Below are 17,734 nucleotides of genomic sequence, written 5' to 3'. Positions count from 1 at the left end.
GAACCGCCAAACTTCTGATCAGCAAGTCCTAGCTCTGTGGTTTAACCCACAGCACCACCCGCGTCCCTATTAATTTGATTGTACCTGGATATAAATCCACAGAATGATTTCATGTTGGCTGTACATGACCAGTCATTGCACTTTGGACAATTCCAGACATATGCAAACTCGGCCCTCCATATGTTTTGGGACTACAACTCTCGTTATCCTTAGCTAACGGGACCAGTGGTCAGGGATGATGGCAGTTGTAGTCCCAAAACATATAGAGGGCCGAGTTTGCCTATGCATGGATTATACTGTGGGTTGATAGGGTATTTCTGGCATCTGCGTGGTGTCTAGAGTACAGTTGTACCTTGGATCCCGAACGCCTTGCAAGTTGAACGTTTTGGCTCCTGAACACTGCAGACCTGGAAGTGAGTGTTCTGGTTTGCGAATGTTCTTTGGAACCCGAACGTCCGAAGCGGGTTCCGTGGGTTCCCATTGGCTGCAGGAGCTTCCTGTAGCCAATTGGAAGCCACACCTTGGATTCCGTTTGACTTCCGAGGTACGACTGTAGTGATAATGGGTTATGTTACTGTTCTTTTCCTGTTGTTGCACAGCCATTGCATCAAAGATTTCAGAGACACCTTTAGCAGTCAACAAAGTTACCATCCTGTGCCATAAAGGATGGAATGAAATAATAATAATAATAATAATAATAATAATAATAATAATAATAATAATTTATTATGTATATCCTGCCTGTCTGGCTGGGTTTCCCCAGCCACTCTGAGCGGCTTACAGCATATATAAAAATAATAGCAGATTCCATAAATACCAGGCCAAATATATTAGTGTCAACAATCCCCCATCCCTTCTAGTAATTTAATCTGTTTTTGGATTTTGTAAGATGGTTTATAATAATAAAAGAACCTTCCAAACATCCAAAATCTTATTAATCTACAAAACAATAGTTGGGGCTCAATTTTTGTTCATCGGGAGTTTGGCCCAATTATGAAGTTGAAAATTAATTAGATATTGCACAAGTGAACACAGAGCAAAACCCAGAGATTTGTATAGCTATATAAAGCCAATTTTGTGGTAGACACAATAACCTTTTCCTGCACAGTGATGACACCAACCCATCTCTGAGAAAAGAAATGCTTCCTTCTGCTGCTGTATGCAACCCAGTGGGATGGGTATGGTACAAATAAATAATAATAATAATTAGTAGTAAGTGAGATAAGTTTGAGAGAAGAGGGAAACATTGCAGGTCTGATGGAACGGCTCTTACAAATTCATTTTCTGCTGCTGTTTACAGACGAACAAGGAATAAATATACTATACTTATGAGTCTCATCATCCCATTTGATCCCGGCAGATAATGTGGTTCCACTAAAGCAGGTCACTGCACATTCTCACTCGCAGTTACTTTGGGACAATGCAAACTTACTGTTGCATGAAAAAGTGCATTGCTGAATATGGGCATCTAGAAGATGATATATGTCGTTGTGGCAACTTTTATTATGCCTACTTTAGTACACAGCTTTATTTGTTTGTTTTAAAGGCACTTACGTGGAACTGTAAGGCGTTGCCTTGATGGCCTTAGTTCACACATTTCAGCAGTTTGTGAGAGAATATCTAGGGCAGGACTACTGAAAACTTTTGTGTTATTTTTCTAGATGTAGACAAGGTTGAACCTACCACCCCAAATGAGCCAGTACTGCTGTTATTCATGTGCCCCCCCTTACCTGCCTTTTGCAGAAGAGTTTTGCGAAGAATTAGGGTGATATCCAGTTCAATCGCACTCGGAGCAGACCAACTGAAATTAATGGACTTCCGCCAGTTATGCCCATTGCTTTCAATTGGTCTACTCCTGAGTATGATTTTTGTCTTGTGTCTTTTACACTTTAAGCCTGTGGACATGAACTGTCTTGCTTTTAATCTGAGTATAGCATTTAGTAAATGTTAGTGCTGGATAAAATCCTAATGACTAATAATTTAGATTAGAATTGGGGATAGAGGAATCTGCAAATTTTGGTTTCTCTCTCGAACTTCTCATTTGTCTAATCTTGAGTTTGGTTCCTACATCAGTTTGCACTTGAAAAAAAGTCCTCATGGAAATTAGTCAGCAGTTTCATATTCTTTTTCCCGTAATGTACAAGTTTTTGTTTGAAATTCTACTTAAGATACACATTTTGGCATTCATTTCCCCCCAACCTGAACTTTTGTATATTATTTTCATTAATACATGCATTGGTTTTCTTGTGCTATATGCATTCTGGTTGGAAAACCATATCGCAACATTTGTAGAAGTGTGACTTTTGAGACAGCTACATTTTGGTTTTTGTATTCTTACAAGCATTGAAACAATTTTCTTCCCATTCCTACTTGAAATCAGTACAGTGATTAAAAATATTTACAAGTTTAAGAAGGGTGTGATGTGAGACATAGTTGCCAAATATTTGTTTCATCATAAACTGAGGGTGTGTGTGTGTGTGTGTGTGTGTGTGTGTGTGTGTGTGTTTAAATGTGCAACCTCAGGATTACTCTTTTGTCTTCAACCTTTGTGGGACTACATGATAACATGACTCACCTTCTTTGGCCTTCCACACAGCCACAAAACTTACACGCCTCAGTTTTTATTTCATTTCTCATTTGGTCACATAAACACCATCAGCACTATGTTGCAATTCCAAACAAGCCATTGGTATGCTTGGTTGCAGAGGGATGATATTTCTGTAGACAGAGCTCAGTAGACAAATTACTTAATGAATGATGGGAGAACTGGAACAGCTACTAAACCACCTGTACACACTCTTGCTAGGAGAAGAGAAATCTTTCTCATTCCAGTAGCAAAAAACATGGAATGATATGCACATTCCATGACATTACTGGCAGTAGTCTACAAAGACAGGTCATTTCCTTTCTGCAGTGTTTGTTTATAGACTCATAATGACTATCCCAGTTATCTATCAAATGAAATGCATGTCACAACATATCTTGCGTTACCTTGAGATAATCAGTATCTCCAGCTGTGTCAGGAGTTTGATGGCATGCTTACAATATGCAACTGTGAAGTGCTTTGCTACCCAAAGTTACAGGTATGCGTTTTCAGAAATTACATGTTTTTAATACTTACTTTAATGCTTGTGTGTTATTGTATTGCAGTTTGCATTTCATAGAATTCAAATTGTAATGCGATGAAATTCCCCAGGTGCATTTTGCTACTGGCACAGGTCCAACTGCGACCACGTTGAGATTTCTTGGCTCCAAGGTTGGCAACCACGGTTTAAAAACCTCTGCCATAGATAATGGTTAATACCATTTCCATTTCCACTGTGTGTGTTTCTCCTTCTTGCATACTGGGACAAGTGAATTGTTGTAAGAGCAAGCTGCAGTCAAGCAATGTAGTTGAATCGTAGCATTGTAGTGTTGGAAGGGACCCAAGGGTCATCTAGTCCAACCCCTTGGTGAATAGATATTCTGTTGTGGTGATCATAACTGACAGTTAAGGTGCCATTTGTCTTACCTATCTAACACTACCACAAACCACTTGAGTCAAGTGTGTGGACCAAGCATTTTGGAACCCTGTGGTAGATAATTATAATTAGGAACCTCCTGCCCATGGGCCTACAGGACCCAGACCCAGTCTGGCCCACAAGACATTTTTTTGCAAACCATGCCCACCTGTCCTCACATGTGACTTAAGGAATTTATGAGGGTGGAACATGAATATAACAGGAAATGGGATCAATAGGCAGATGTTATACTCAACTGGCTTGTTTGACATTAGAAATATACAGAGAAGAGACAATGAGATTGCTTATATCAGCCTGAAAGGAGAGAAGAAGGAGCGATACAGCAGAAAGTTTGAAGTAACTCATAGGCACCTTCATCAAGTGAGAGAGATGCAGGCTAGGGTTTTGCCTTCTGGAATATAGCTATTTTGTATGCAGTCAAGACTTCCATTGTCCTCACTCATAGTTTGTGTTATCAGTTAAGTTCATTACAACTGCATCATCAATAAACTCTTTCTTAGTTTTCCACAATTGCTTCCCACCCTCTGTGTTTTGTAGCCATTGGATGGGATAAACTAGTCAATATTGGGAGTTCTCCTGGTTCCTTCTAGAAGTGATGATCAGATTGGTAGATGTCTGGGTGGAGCTTGCTTTTTGTCTCAGATCAAGAAGGGTCAGAGGTCAGATGCCTAAAGAGAGGGCGAGTGTTGGTTTGGGGAGGAGGAGGGCCAGTCTAAATCTGGGGTAGTAGATCAGGGGTCAACTGAATCAGGGTTAGCCCTCCAGGTGTTGTTTGACCACAGATCTCATAATCCCTGACCATTGACTACGCTGGATAGGGCTGATGGAGTTGAACAAAATCTGGAAGACACTGTGTTGGCTACCCTTGATCCAAATAACCATGCCATACTTCTCCAGGTATTATTACTACTCTCACCTGTTTTCACCTGATGGGGATATGGCAGTTGTTTACTAGTGAAAGGTTCTTTTTGGTAGTGGCATCCAGTTATCAATTTCCCTTTGAAGAAAACGGCCTGCTGACTGCTCAGATGTTCTTTCGGTGCCAGGCAAGCATGTTTTTATTTCCCCAGGCATTTCAACTCTTCCTGAACCCTTACGAAACCTGCTTTTGCTCGTATGCTTCCCCAGTCTTTGATCTGGAGCTTAATTTTAAGCATGTATCACATTGTATTATATTATTCATTTTACTGTTTTCATCCTCTAAGCCTTCCTGAGAACAACTATAACAGTTATAGGGTGGCACATAAATAAATCTCTCTTCTCATTTCTTCTCCTTTTCATAATCCAAACTTCATATTAGCTTTTCTTTTTGCAGTATAGTCAGACCTTACGTTGCATCAGTTATCTCCAATAAACTATACGAATTGCAGAACTAGCTCCCACAGTCTGTATTATATCTACAAATCATCACTACTGTACTGATGATTCAGAAAGTGTACAGAAATCTACAGGGCAGTTGTGGGAGTTATTCATGTCATGTCAACTGCTTTCAGCTTCAAGCAGTTATTTTAAGACGGGTGCCCTTTGTATGTACAAAGTGCCACATTATAATTTTATTAACCTAGCAACAGAAGTTAATATCAATCCACAACCCACTGGCAATGTCTCTTGCATTGTTATACACCAGAGTTAATTGAAACAAAAGCACCTAACTGTGCCTTTTCATATTTTCATACAGTTTTTAAGAGAACTCTAAAAATCACTTCCCGTTTTTATTCTGCTGCTCGCTACCAAATTGCCAGCCACCATTTTGCAAGAGACTTTTCACTACAGATCTGCATGAAATGCATTACTGTTGGGTGTAAACTTTCAGCCAAACCCCTTTTGGGCGATTTACAGTGTGGCATTTGTTCTAGAAACCAAGAACCCATCAGCACCCAATTATGAAAATCGAACAGGGATAAGATAGGGCAAAGACAGATGTAATATTAAGGAGAAAGAGGGAGAGCTCACAGCAGATTCTTCAGCGTAACCACCTTCTGCTCCATTTCACAATTAAAATGGGAGGCATACCTATCAGTGAACCTAGCGCTGTTATAGCTATCAGCCTTGCCCTTCTCCCATGCTTCAAGTGGGTTACTGCTTTTTTGTATTTTTTTTAAGCACCGCAAGTACTTTTATTTATTCATTTGTAGATTTCTTTTTTTAGGGAAATGGGAAACCTTTTTTTTTTAAATGCAAAACTATTCTGGGGATTTATGATGAGTTATTTTGGTGAAATCATGGCTGCTAGCCAATTAGCTCCATCCATAGCCAGCTCTTGCTGCAAACTTGCAGAACCATTTACAATTTACTTTGTTTGAGGAAAGGTTTATTTTTTAATTGAGCACAGTGAGTTCATTTCCAAATTGGCTCTACTGCTCTCAAAGTGTTGTGACTGTTTGCGCATGAATAGGTGGCAAAAGGAAGGTTTTGTCAATGTACAGTGGTACCTCAGGTTACATACACTTCAGGTTACACACTCCGCTAACCCAGAAATAGTGCTTCAGGTTAAGAACTTTGCTTCAGGATAAGAACAGAAATCGGGCTCCGGCTGTGCGGCGGCAGCAGGAGGCCCCATTAGCTAAAGTGGTGCTTCAGGTTTAGAACAGTTGCGGGTTAAGAACAGACCTCCGGAACAAATTAAGTACTTAACCCGAGGTACCACTGTGTTGGAAATTGTTTGAATCTATTATACTTGGGCTCAGTGGTGTAAATTACCTGACTAATCCAGATGGTCTTGCCTAGGGCTGCAGAATAGTTTAGTTCAGGTATCCGAGTCCCCGTTTTTATTTAACTAAATAATGGTGGCTTCCAGCATGGGGATGTTCCTCTTTGGCTCTGCATCCAGTGTGTTTCCACTACTGGTTTGGGAAGCAGTGTACACACAACATTAGTCACAATCCATACCTATCCTGTTTCTATGCTGTAGTTTGATAGGAGATACTGTGTTTTGATGCAAACACCCCCCAAAAAACCCAGTTTCAGACTGAATAGAGAAAAAGAAAAATCTAGCTGTGTTTTAAGCAGGCAATGTGTAGACAGCCTTGGAAAATAGCTATGTATGCACCTAATGCTAAGCAGGGTTGTTCTCTTGAATTTGGTCATGGTTATTCCGTCATGCCCAGAAAATGCTGTAATCCTAACACGTGGTTGATCCCATGCCCACGATTCAGTTTATTTGGGCTTGCTTCTTTCATAAGGTAGGGCAGAATGAAAGGATATGCACTGTTTTGCCAACAAGGGGAGCGTCAGAAGACAACTGGGAACCTGCAGGACCCACATTCTGGACATGGAAAGTCCTCCCATTCCTCATTTTACCAAACTTTGCCCGTAAAATTTTCTCAGCAATTATGTAGGCTTAACACATGCTTGTTTTTATTTGTTTATTTGTTTTAAATCAGAACACCAGGTGCCACTTGAATTACAAGCTCATGGATGTATGGAGTGCATGCAACCTTTATAAAACCTTCTATGACGTATCTTTGTATGGTCCTTCAGTTAACTGCAGTCAGCTGAGAAAGAGAGAGATGACTGTGAGCAGACCATTACAATCGCATCATCAATTTATCACATGGAACAGTGTTGCCGAAGTGACCTACTTTTTCCTGTTTTGCGTTCAGAAGGCTAATCCTGTTTACCATTGCTGGGAGGAGGGAACGGGCACACACCAAAGAGTTCTTTTGAGTTGTGCAGATGGCAGTCTTCACCGATGAATGTTCGTTTAAATTTGTTCTCTCTTTTTTCCCCCTATACCGTATGTAAAGTTTAGCGCAGAGGGTTATCTCGGATGGCTGAAGCAACCCATTTGTACAGGGCTTGTTTGCAACAGAAGTATCCATTCGTAGATTTAGCACTATAACTTTATTTGAGAAAGAGTTCCCAAAACTATTGGGCAGGAAGGTGTAAGTAAGCAGACAAGCAGACTTCTTCTTCTTCTTCCTGATACGGGATAGGCAGCAGCTTGATTTGCTACTGAAAAATATTCAGGGGAGAGTACAGTGGTCATTTAATAGCTCAAAACAATAGCAGTTATGGTAGATGTATTTATCGTGTTTTAAATATTCTATTGGGAGCCACCCAGAGTGGCTGGGGAAACCCAGCCAGATGGGTGGGGTATTTATTATTATTATTATTATTATTACTATTATTATTATTATTATTATTATTATTACAGGCTGGTATGAAACACTATTTCTGGCTTATCCATACCTCCACTGCTTCCCCCATTCTGCTTTTTAGTGCTCAATAGGAGCAAACGGCAATTCTGGTTTCCCCCCAGATTGCCATTTATTCTGATTTAACGCTAAAGAGCAGCTTTTTCTGGGGAAATGAGCGGACCAAAGGGGAAACTTCTTAGAGCATTGCCTAGATGGTGCAGGTAAATCAGAAAACCGCTCAGTCATGTTCGTGGTTTCTGGACACGGGGCAAGCGGAAGTGTTGACAAGTCATTAGTTGTACTTGGGAGAGATTGGAACAGTTTTTCTTTAATTAGATAAGCTTGTTTCAAGCACACCGGAGTCTTTCACTTCCAGTTTTGGGAAGTCAAGGCTCCCCAGCATCTCACCTTAAGATAACCAGGAGCTTGTTCTTCCCTGGTGCCCAGGTGGCCTCACTGCTGCTGTGTTGCAAGCAGCTTTTGTGTTGGGACCCTTGAGAAGAAGCCAGCTGTTGGGAATGCTTCAAGATGCCGATGTGGAGTCCCTCTGCACCCTGTTCGCTTGCAGAGGATTGCAGTCCAAATGTTGGCCAAAACAAGCAGAGAGAATGATGAATCATAGAGCCACTGGCTTAAAATACATTTAGGTGTCGTGATGAATTAAGTGAAGCAACAATGATTCTGTTTGAAACCTAACCTTTCTAGAAATCTAGTGGAAACATGTGCTAAAGCTACCCTGAATTCTTTCAACAGGAAAAGCTGCTTAGACAATCTAATGGATGAGGATGAAAAAGACAGGGCAAAGAGGTGAGTACCCTCTCCCCTCTTCATCTCCTTTTCCTTCAATACTGGGAATTGTCAGCTTCATGAGAGCCTAATTTTAATGCATAACAAAGCTATTTTACTCTCTCTGTCTCTCTTTCTCGTTTGACCAAGCTAAGGAGAAAATAAAACCTGGCGCAACATGAAAAACAGCTGAATCTCAAAACACGCGATTCTTCTTGCCGTTCTTTAAAAGCAAAGGGCCATGAGAAGCCCTTCCCATGTCAAATGCTGCACTTGGTTCCCTTAAGAGAGACTAGAATCTGAAGTGAAACAGAGACACCCGCGGGCAATGTTCGTGCTTCACATGAAACACATCTTTCTAGTACTTTAAAAGCACCTACAAGAACCAACAAAGGAAAATGTTAAAAGGCAGGTTATCTGCGTCTTAATTACCTGAAAAACAGTACAGGGTAAATGGGATGCAGGTGCTTATTTTAAAACAGATTCAACTATCTTCCCTGAAGTAGACTACGTCAGGCACTGCAGAACTGAGAAAGCAATCCTGGCCGTGAGCAGCAGACAGGAACAGAGCTGTGGACCCACCACTGTATCTTAAATCCCCACTGCTTGGGCCTGGCAGGATGGAAGCTGGCTGGGTGGCCCTTATTTTCCACTTTTTTTGCTGCCCCGACTCCTCAGGATTCTCTCCAGCAGATCCTTTGCTGGCCCTGCTCTGTGCCTGCCACTGTGATGCCCCATTTCAGGGCCTTGTGGTGACTACTGTGGCAGGAACACCACCAGCAGTAGCCTTTGTTCTGTGGCACTCTTGGCAGGTGCAAAGGGGGGAGACCACTCCCGGTGGCAGAGCCTGGTGAAGGAAGGGGCACCTCCGCCTCTTCCTAACCCCCTTCAACAGTACAGATATAAGGGGTTAGGAGTGTTCTGCAGTACCAATCCAAATAACTTTCAGTGGCCATGACTAATCTGAATCAAAAATAAACACACGTAAAGGGACGTCACGCCACAGATAATAGTCTCTATTTAGATCTCTGTGTCTCCCTTACAATTCAGTGCTATTTTGTCCAGGGTCCTCTTTCTGTTCTTTTTGGCTACCAGAGCAAAAAGGGTGGCTTTGTGAGTCGCTGAAGCATTTACATTTCTAAGAAGCCAGATGTCAGGGACTGGGCAGAGGAGGAGTGGTGTAGACCGTCTCCACATCTTGACTCTTCCAGGGAGGAGGAAGAGGGAGACAGTTTAGATTTGCAACAGGGGTTTGAGGGAGGTCCCAGCTCAGAGGCAGATGACGCGAAAAGCTGGGAAATAATGGGAGAGGGGGAGGAGGAGGAGGAGGAGGAGGAAGCACCAGGGCGGCGACAGCTGACAGACAGTGCCTTTAGAAAGCATTCCAGACCCCCACTGTCTCAGAACCCGGTGAGCCTTGAAAGTAGGAGAGCAAAGAGCTCAAAAACAGAGGGCACTTATCAGCACCTATAGGAGAGATGATGCGATTGACGAATGAGGAAGTGGGAGAGACAGGGCGGGGGGTGTAGAGATTTACTTATCCAAGGGGCTGGGTTCTATAGCCTCTCTCTGTAACTACTGAATAAAAAGCGGACGGTAAGAAACATTTCCATGTCTTTGTACGTTCCTGGGCAACTGGCCAGGAGTTGCTGGCAGCAGTCTGACACCATAGGGCCTTATCTGCTGCAGTGAGACATCTTTCCTGTATGGGTGGTACGGTGAGAAATCACCTCCTGGGTCCAGTGTATATAGTAAATAGTGCAAGATGTCTTAGGATTGTTCTGTGAAAAAAGGAGCGGTAAAAAAATCAAACATCATCATACAGCATCGTCATACTTAACATTTATATAGCACTTTCGGGGGGGGGGTCAATACACTGCACATGCATTATATAAGTGCAGTCCTTTCAACCCTCCTGTTATGTAAGTCCGTATTATTGCCTCCTATATTGCAGATGTGACTGAATCCCACCTGCAAAATAGTGAAATATTGGATGTGCCCTTAGTCTTTCCTCCACTCTTTCCAATAGGTAGAGACAAAACTTTGTAGGAGGGCATCTAATATTTTATTGAGGATTGAGTTCTAAGCCCTAGGTGGGAGACAGGAGAAGGCTGGGGCTGCTCTACCATAAAGGTTTTCAGAAAGTTGCTTACAGCAACAATATAGAACAGCCAAGACAAACATAATAAACAAGTATTGTTTAAGAGGTGATTCATCTCTTATGGGGAGAAAACTTAGGTGAGCTCTTCTGTATTGAAGGAAGATGCATTAGAATGCTATACTAGGTAAAATAACTATGTTCTGGTCAGGGACAGACCAGAGGGGGAAAATTAAAAGCTAGGGACACAGAAAATGCTCTCTGTATCAGGGGGACATTACATATTTTATATTGTGCCTGAAACTGGCACAAGTATCCGGTATTACATGCTGGTACAACAACAGTACTGATAAATCCACACAAAGGAGATTGCTATCATCTCATTTGGGGTGCCCGAGGAAGTGTAAAAGATTGTTGAAATGAAAGGCTGTAATAACTGTCAGATCTGACTGGCATCTGGAGTTTCACAGCAGCTGTTTGCTAGTAGTTTTCTCTCTCTTCCTGGATACTTTCTCATTTTTGTGAAAACAGGAGATTAATTGGCTTATACAGAGCCTTGGATTGCATCTGGTTTAGTTTTCACCATGATGCTTTTCTTTAATGAAAGAATTTCTAGTCTGGCCACTGTTTGATTTAGCATCATCTCTTTTTTAGTTTCTTTGTTCCCTGCAGCTTTCCTCTACTAATATAGGTCATGCTATTCTGCTGCTTAGATCAACTGTCTTTTTTTCTAATCTATGTGTTTTCAAGACACAGAAGCCCACTATTCCATATGAAAACAGGAGTGTGCTAGATAATGTGCCGAATATGGGGTGAATAAGTGCATTCCCTTAGAGTCGACAAGCAAGATTGTGCATAAATGATACAACTAGATACAGGAACTTGAATTCAGCTTTCTTTATTCATGCTTATTATTAACGCATGGACCTGAGCCTTTTCGTTTCTCTTGTAGTAATCAAATAAACAAGAAACACCCATTTGCCATTCTTTATTACTGGAAATACTTCTTGTGCAGGACAGCACACCCTATCTTGTTGAATCCTGACAAGATAGAAGTACTATTTTGGGGGGACAGTTGGCGGGCGGGTGAAGTACAGACCTCACCTAACACTCCCAAGTTTAAAAAGTGTTATGAGGTTTGGTTGTGTTAGCCCATGGGTAGGCAAACTAAGGCCCAGGGGCTGGATCTGGCTCAATCACCTTCTAAATCTGGCCTGCGGATGGTCCAGGTCTCAGCGTGTTTTTACATGAGTAGAATGTGTCCTTATATTTAAAATGCATCTCTGGGTTATTTGTGGGGCATAGGAATTCGTTCATTCCCCCCCCCCAAAAAAATATAGTCCGGCCCCTCACAAGGTCTGAGGGACAGTGGACTGGCCTCCTGCTGAAAACGTTTGCTGACCCCTATGTTAGCCACTGAATGTGGTAGTCGAACAACTTTGGCAATAATATTATTCAGTGTCAATCTAGTGTAGCGTCCAAATTTGTATAGCAATCCAAACTATAGGAAGCCAGTATAATTTATGCTGGGGTAAATTATACCAGTGTAATTTAATAATAATAATAATAATAATAATAATAATAATAATAATAATAATAATAATAAATTTATTATTTATTATTTATTCTTTCCGAGCTCTGTTCAGGAGTGGGGCTACCAACAGTGGAGCTCGCCTAAGGAACGTAGGCTCAGCCAGAGTTCCACTTATTCCAAACCTCCCTCATCCTTGTGGTTCTTGGGTTTGGGCTGCTCCCCAAGTTTATCTTATCCTTGTAGTACATTTCCTTTTGTGATCCCTGAAAAAAAGACAGCATAGCTTTAGAAAATCTTATTTGTTGTAAAAATGAATATAAAATTACATGAAGAAGAACTCTTTGTTTTATGTCAGCTTTCTTTGCTTTTCTTAGTGATGAACCATAATGAGAAATAATTTTGAATAACCACACGATGTGTGTATGTCTACTAACAGTTTTCTCCTGTTTGTAGGGCTTCACGTAACAAGTCCGAGAAGAAGAGGCGTGACCAGTTCAATATCCTTATCAAGGAGCTCAGCTCAATGCTTCCAGGAAACACCCGCAAAATGGACAAAACTACAGTACTTGAAAAAGTCATTGGCTTTCTTCAGAAACACAGTGGTAGGTAACAGAGCCATGCCCACTTATTCATCCAATTACTGTCCTGGGTAATGGTGAGGCTTCTTCAAACAGTCAAAATTTCATGGTCGGAAGTTTTCCAAGATAGATGACTGTCTGTTTCTGAAATTATATAGTTCCTCCAACAGGTCTTTCCACAGACTTACAACCATCTAGAACTATTAACAGAAGCCATGTTCTTTTTTTTTTTTTTTTTGCCTAAGAAAGTTCCAGTTTCCCCCCACCCACCGTTGGATAACGTATTGGTAGATATATAACAGAAATGTTTTCATTTGTTTAGAATTCTCGACACAAACAGAGATTTGTAACACTCAGCAGGAATGGAAGCCTTCCTTTCTCAGCAACGAAGAATTCACCCAGCTGATGTTAGAGGTGAAAAACTCAATTTTTGCAAAGTTGTGAATGCATGTGTTCTTCCAATGTAAACTGTGGCTACAGCCCTGCAAGCCAGATCATTTTCACTTGCATTTCTATAGGTCGATAGAGCTCAGCAAGAGAGGAGAGGGAATCAAAACCACAGCTTATTGCTTGTGATTACTTATGTGCCCATGCTCATTGCTTGATTGCCTTCCTGGCAAGCAAACACAAGCTGGCTGTTGCAAAATTATTGTTTTTTAATTGTTAAAATTTTGTTTTAATGTTGTGTGCATACAACTCTGAACCAACCTGGGATCTTCTGGTGAAGGATGGATAATGATAATAATAGGCAACCCCACTAACTGGAAAGCAAGTGTACCGTAGGGAAAAATTCAAAAGGAGCTCACCTGGTGAAGTGTTGCAGTGTCGCTGCTGCTTAAGAAGAAGGAGAGGTAGAGGTACAAAGGATGTAGTACAAAGGAAGCAGTAGACACTACTCTGACCTCCCTGTCTTTCCTACCCAGTAAGCAGCAGTGACCTCACTACCTCATGTGATGTAATTTAATGTTGAAAATAAAAATTCAAAGCTTGGAACGCTATACCACATGCTTACTGGCATTCAGTGCACTTTATATTTTCATACGAGGAAGAGGAGCTTTTTCAATGTAGCACGCACGGAACAATTTTGTGTTCCAAAATGCCTTACACATTAGACTAGTCTTATAATCGACATCCCGTTAATAAATTGAGGTGGTGGGTTCTGTTACAGATTCACATAGATCCCACATTTTCAACGGGTCCAGTCTAAGCTTGGCTATCTGGACACAACCCAGTAGCGTTTTAATATCAAAATGTCTGAAGGCCCATTGTTAGATACAGAGTAGATGTTCAGAGAATGTCTTTTCCAAGCCTGAGATGCCTCAGGGAAAATCCTGCAATACTGTTTATTTGCTTGCTTGTTTAATTTCTATACTCCCTTTATCCGAGAATCACAGGGCAGTTTACAATATAACAACACAAAAATAACAAATAAAAGCAGTATCTCCCCACCCGGTATAAAAGGCCATAGATGGATCAATTAGCCAAAGGCCTGGTTGAAGAGGAATGTTTTTGCCTGGTGCCTAAAGATATGTAACAAAGATATGAGCCTCCCTGGGCATTCCACAAGCGGGGAACTACCGCAGAAGAGGCCCGTTCTTGTGGTGCTGCCCTCCAGACCTCTTTCGGAGGAAGCACATGAAGAAGGGCCTCAGCTGACGATCATAGGGTCTAGGTCAGTTCATATGGGGAGAGGCGGTTCTTGAGATACTGCAGTCCTGAGCCAGTCTTTGTTGTGTGGTCTACATATGAAACACAAGTGAAATTATAAAACTGAATGTTCCATCCTGGGGTATGAGTGTATTGATAGCAGTGAACTGAATTGCCTTGAATTCTCTTACGATGATATTATTAGTTGCTAACGTTTTCTGGAATTGCTCTTCTGTGTTTAAGCAAATTTTCTCCATCACTATGTTTGTTTGGCAAAAAAAGGCTTCACCTGCTGAAGTTCTGCTTGGCTCACAGCTTGGCTCACAGCTGTAACCGGCTCGCTTTTGTACAAACGAGGCAGTTTCAGCAGAGTTTTTGCAGAAAAGTGGGCCATCCTTCTGTTGCACAAACTGTTTGCAAACAAAGAAGTAAAAATAGTGTCTTGTTTGGATACATTGATCAGATTCTTCCATAAAATCCTAATGAGAACCCATCTGCAAAATGTATAATGTATTAAAGATAAATAAACCATTTACTCAAACAAATCTCCACTGTAATGAGCTCAAGACAGCTATCTCTGGAGGATTCGTTCTTCTCAAGATTTAAGTATTTCAAGAGTAGAAAAATGTGTTCTAGCCAAATGTGGACCATGAGCTTAATTAATGTAGCTGTCAAAGGCATCTCACCTTCAGTTCTCGGAGAAGTGAGCATTTACAGCTGCAAAAAAAAAAAAACTTGGAAAAAAGTGATACAAAAGAAGAAAGGTGTTGACTGTCCTGCTGGGTGGTTGAGGAAGGAGCCCTAAGTTGTTACATAGATTTTTTTTGGTTATAGTCAATTAGGGAATGAGTAAATGATGTAATGAGACACTCTTTAGCTGTAATGAGGAGCTCTACAAATGCAGGCAGTAAGTGTCCAGAGGCTGCATCAAATTAATTTCTTGGGCCACTTTTGTGCATCCCACAGATTCTGACTGGAATTGTTTCTTTATATATTTTTTTAAAGTTAAGGGTTTAGTTGTGGTAGTGGCAGAAGCAGTTAAAAAATGCAAAAAAATATTGGGAACACAGAGGTAAGGAAAAAAAGAGGAGGGGAGAACGATAAAGCTACCAGTGATAAAATTTCAATTGGTTCTTAGTATGAATAGCACCCTTTCCCTTAACTTTTCTTCAACGTATTTCTTTTCTTTTCTTGAGAATCAAGTGTGTAGCTGTGTGACCAGACAGACCAGCTCCATTTGCAACAGCTTCAAGTGCTGAAGGGCAATTAAACCCAGGCTCTTAGGAGACAAAACAAATCCTGTCTGATCTCCGAGAGCTTCCGTGGAGCTACAAAGTTGAAATAAGGAAATATTCTGTGTAAAAGGATTCAGCTGAAAGGTGTGAACCCCCAGTTTTCACCTAACAATACTCCCACCCATTCTATTTCTTTCTTCTTCTTTCTACCAGGCATTAGATGGATTTGTAATAGCTGTTACAACAGATGGAAGCATTGTGTATGTGTCTGACAACATCACACCTCTTCTTGGACATTTACCCGTGAGTAGCTCTTGTGGTTCCATATTTGAGGATCTCTGAATGAGGGTTCCTCGCACGCAACAAAGGGGTCTGGCTGTGAGTACAGCTAATGTAAAATCCTGGAACTGCATGCCTAACATAACATTTGAGAATTAAGAATGCAGACTTATTATACATACCTACTCAGAAAGGAGCTCTCCTGAGTTCCATGGGATTGTCAGGCCAAAATGCACTGCATGGTTTTTGTAGATTTGCATTTATTTATTTTTTTAATTGTGAAGTGATGGCAAAGAATAGGAATACCATATTTTGGTCATTTCTGTAATGGACACTTTTGTTGCTTACAGTCTGACGTGATGGATCAGAACCTGTTGAATTTCCTCCCAGAGCAAGAACATTCAGACATTTATAAAATATTATCATCTCACATGCTACTGATGGATACTGTCTCATCAGAGTACTTAAAATGTGAGTATTACTTCTACTGCGTTCATGGGACAAAAATTAACAGGGCAGTAATAGTATCCAGGGACGCGGGTGGCGCTGTGGGTTAAACCACAGAGCCTAGGACTTGCTGATCAGAAGGTCGGTGGTTCGAATCCCTGCGACGGAGTGAGCTCCTGTCGCTCGGTTCCTGTTCCTGCCTACCTAGCAGTTCGAAAGCACGTCAAAGTACAAGTAGATAGATAGATACCGCTCCGGCGGGAAGGTAAACAGCGTTTCTGTGCGCTGCTCTGGTTTGTCAGAAGCGGCTTAGTCATGCTGGCCACATGACCCGGAAGCTCCCTCAGCCAATAAAGCGAGATGAGCGCTGCAACCCCAGAGCCGGCCACGACTGGACCTAATAGTCAGGGGTCCCTTTACCTTTAATAGTATCCATCTAACAGGTTTGGACAGTGCAAGGATTTATGCTAGTGCAACAGAACTTTCCCCACCTCCTCCCTCCCCAGTGTGTGCCCCTCACCCTGCTCAGATCTGCTGTGGATTGTTGCAGGAATCACTAGAACAGATTTAGGGGGTGCACAAGGAGAGGAGAGGAGGGGAAGTTCTGCTGCACCAGGATAAATCCTTGCCCTGACATATTAGTTGGATCCCACCCATCGGCTCTAAGATTTATTTATCTCTTAAGGGTCTGTACAGTACACTTGAAAGAATGCTTTGCTAGCAATGACATTACATATGTTTTTGGGAAAGGATAGTTCATGTATTATATTTTTCATTTTGAAGCTAAGGGAACTAGTCTATAGAGAATTATTCTTCTATGCAATTTAAAATCTATAATAATCGCGCTTATTGTAGTAAAAAAGTGGGACTGTTCGCAGCTATTTTAATAATACATTGTTGAATCTTAAGGGAAATTGTTATTTTAGTTGGATATACATATAAGGAGACTTTAATCAGATCCTGTTGTAGTCATTTTTTTTTAATTATTACACATGAGAACGTGGAATTTTTTACATATTGGTTTTAAAATCACAGTGCTTTGAACTATTAAAAGGGCAGGCATGGGAGAAGGATCAGGGATTACTAGTTAATAAGATAGATGCATTTTAATCAATTCTATCTATGGTTAACCTGTTTTAAAGACTAGCAAAATTATAATGGTATAAGCTTCCATAGTCTGCAACCTACATCATCAGATGCATGGTGCCACGAGATACTCTTCTTATTTTGCTGCAGTGTAAGAAACTGTTTTAATTAAAAAAGATATTTTTTTCCAGAATAAATAAATAAAGAATAATTTTGTTATGCAGGAAAAGGAAAAGACAATTAAAATTGCAATGTGAAGTTGATTTTTTGCATTGGATTGTTTGCAATCACATATACGTATATTAAGCTTGCGTGATTTATTTCATGGAATGGTACAGAAAAATGGGATTAAGAGTCAAACTCAATCCCTGGCTTTAAGTATGC

The 17,734-nt window shown here is 41.0% G+C and overlaps 1 protein-coding gene across 5 annotated transcripts in view; it reads left to right on the top strand.

The window, feature by feature from the left end:
- NPAS2 (neuronal PAS domain protein 2) overlaps window positions 1–17,734 on the top strand; it is a 103,165-nt gene that overhangs the window by 52,999 nt on the left and 32,432 nt on the right. For all 5 annotated transcript variants that reach the window (XM_083610597.1, XM_083610599.1, XM_083610595.1 and 2 more), the window contains exons 2-6: window positions 8,414–8,467; window positions 12,532–12,680; window positions 12,979–13,070; window positions 15,752–15,841; window positions 16,168–16,288. In XM_083610597.1, coding sequence (XP_083466723.1) covers window positions 8,436–8,467; window positions 12,532–12,680; window positions 12,979–13,070; window positions 15,752–15,841; window positions 16,168–16,288 — 484 coding nt within the window. In that variant the 5' untranslated portion in view covers window positions 8,414–8,435. The remainder of the gene's footprint in view (window positions 1–8,413; window positions 8,468–12,531; window positions 12,681–12,978; window positions 13,071–15,751; window positions 15,842–16,167; window positions 16,289–17,734) is intronic.

Source organism: Podarcis filfolensis, assembly GCF_964270895.1.
Source record: "Podarcis filfolensis genome assembly, chromosome: 4".
NCBI classification, from domain to species: Eukaryota; Metazoa; Chordata; class Lepidosauria; order Squamata; family Lacertidae; genus Podarcis; species Podarcis filfolensis.
The sequence above is the reverse complement of the archived record's forward strand: the minus strand, read 5'-3'. Positions and strand labels throughout refer to the sequence as shown.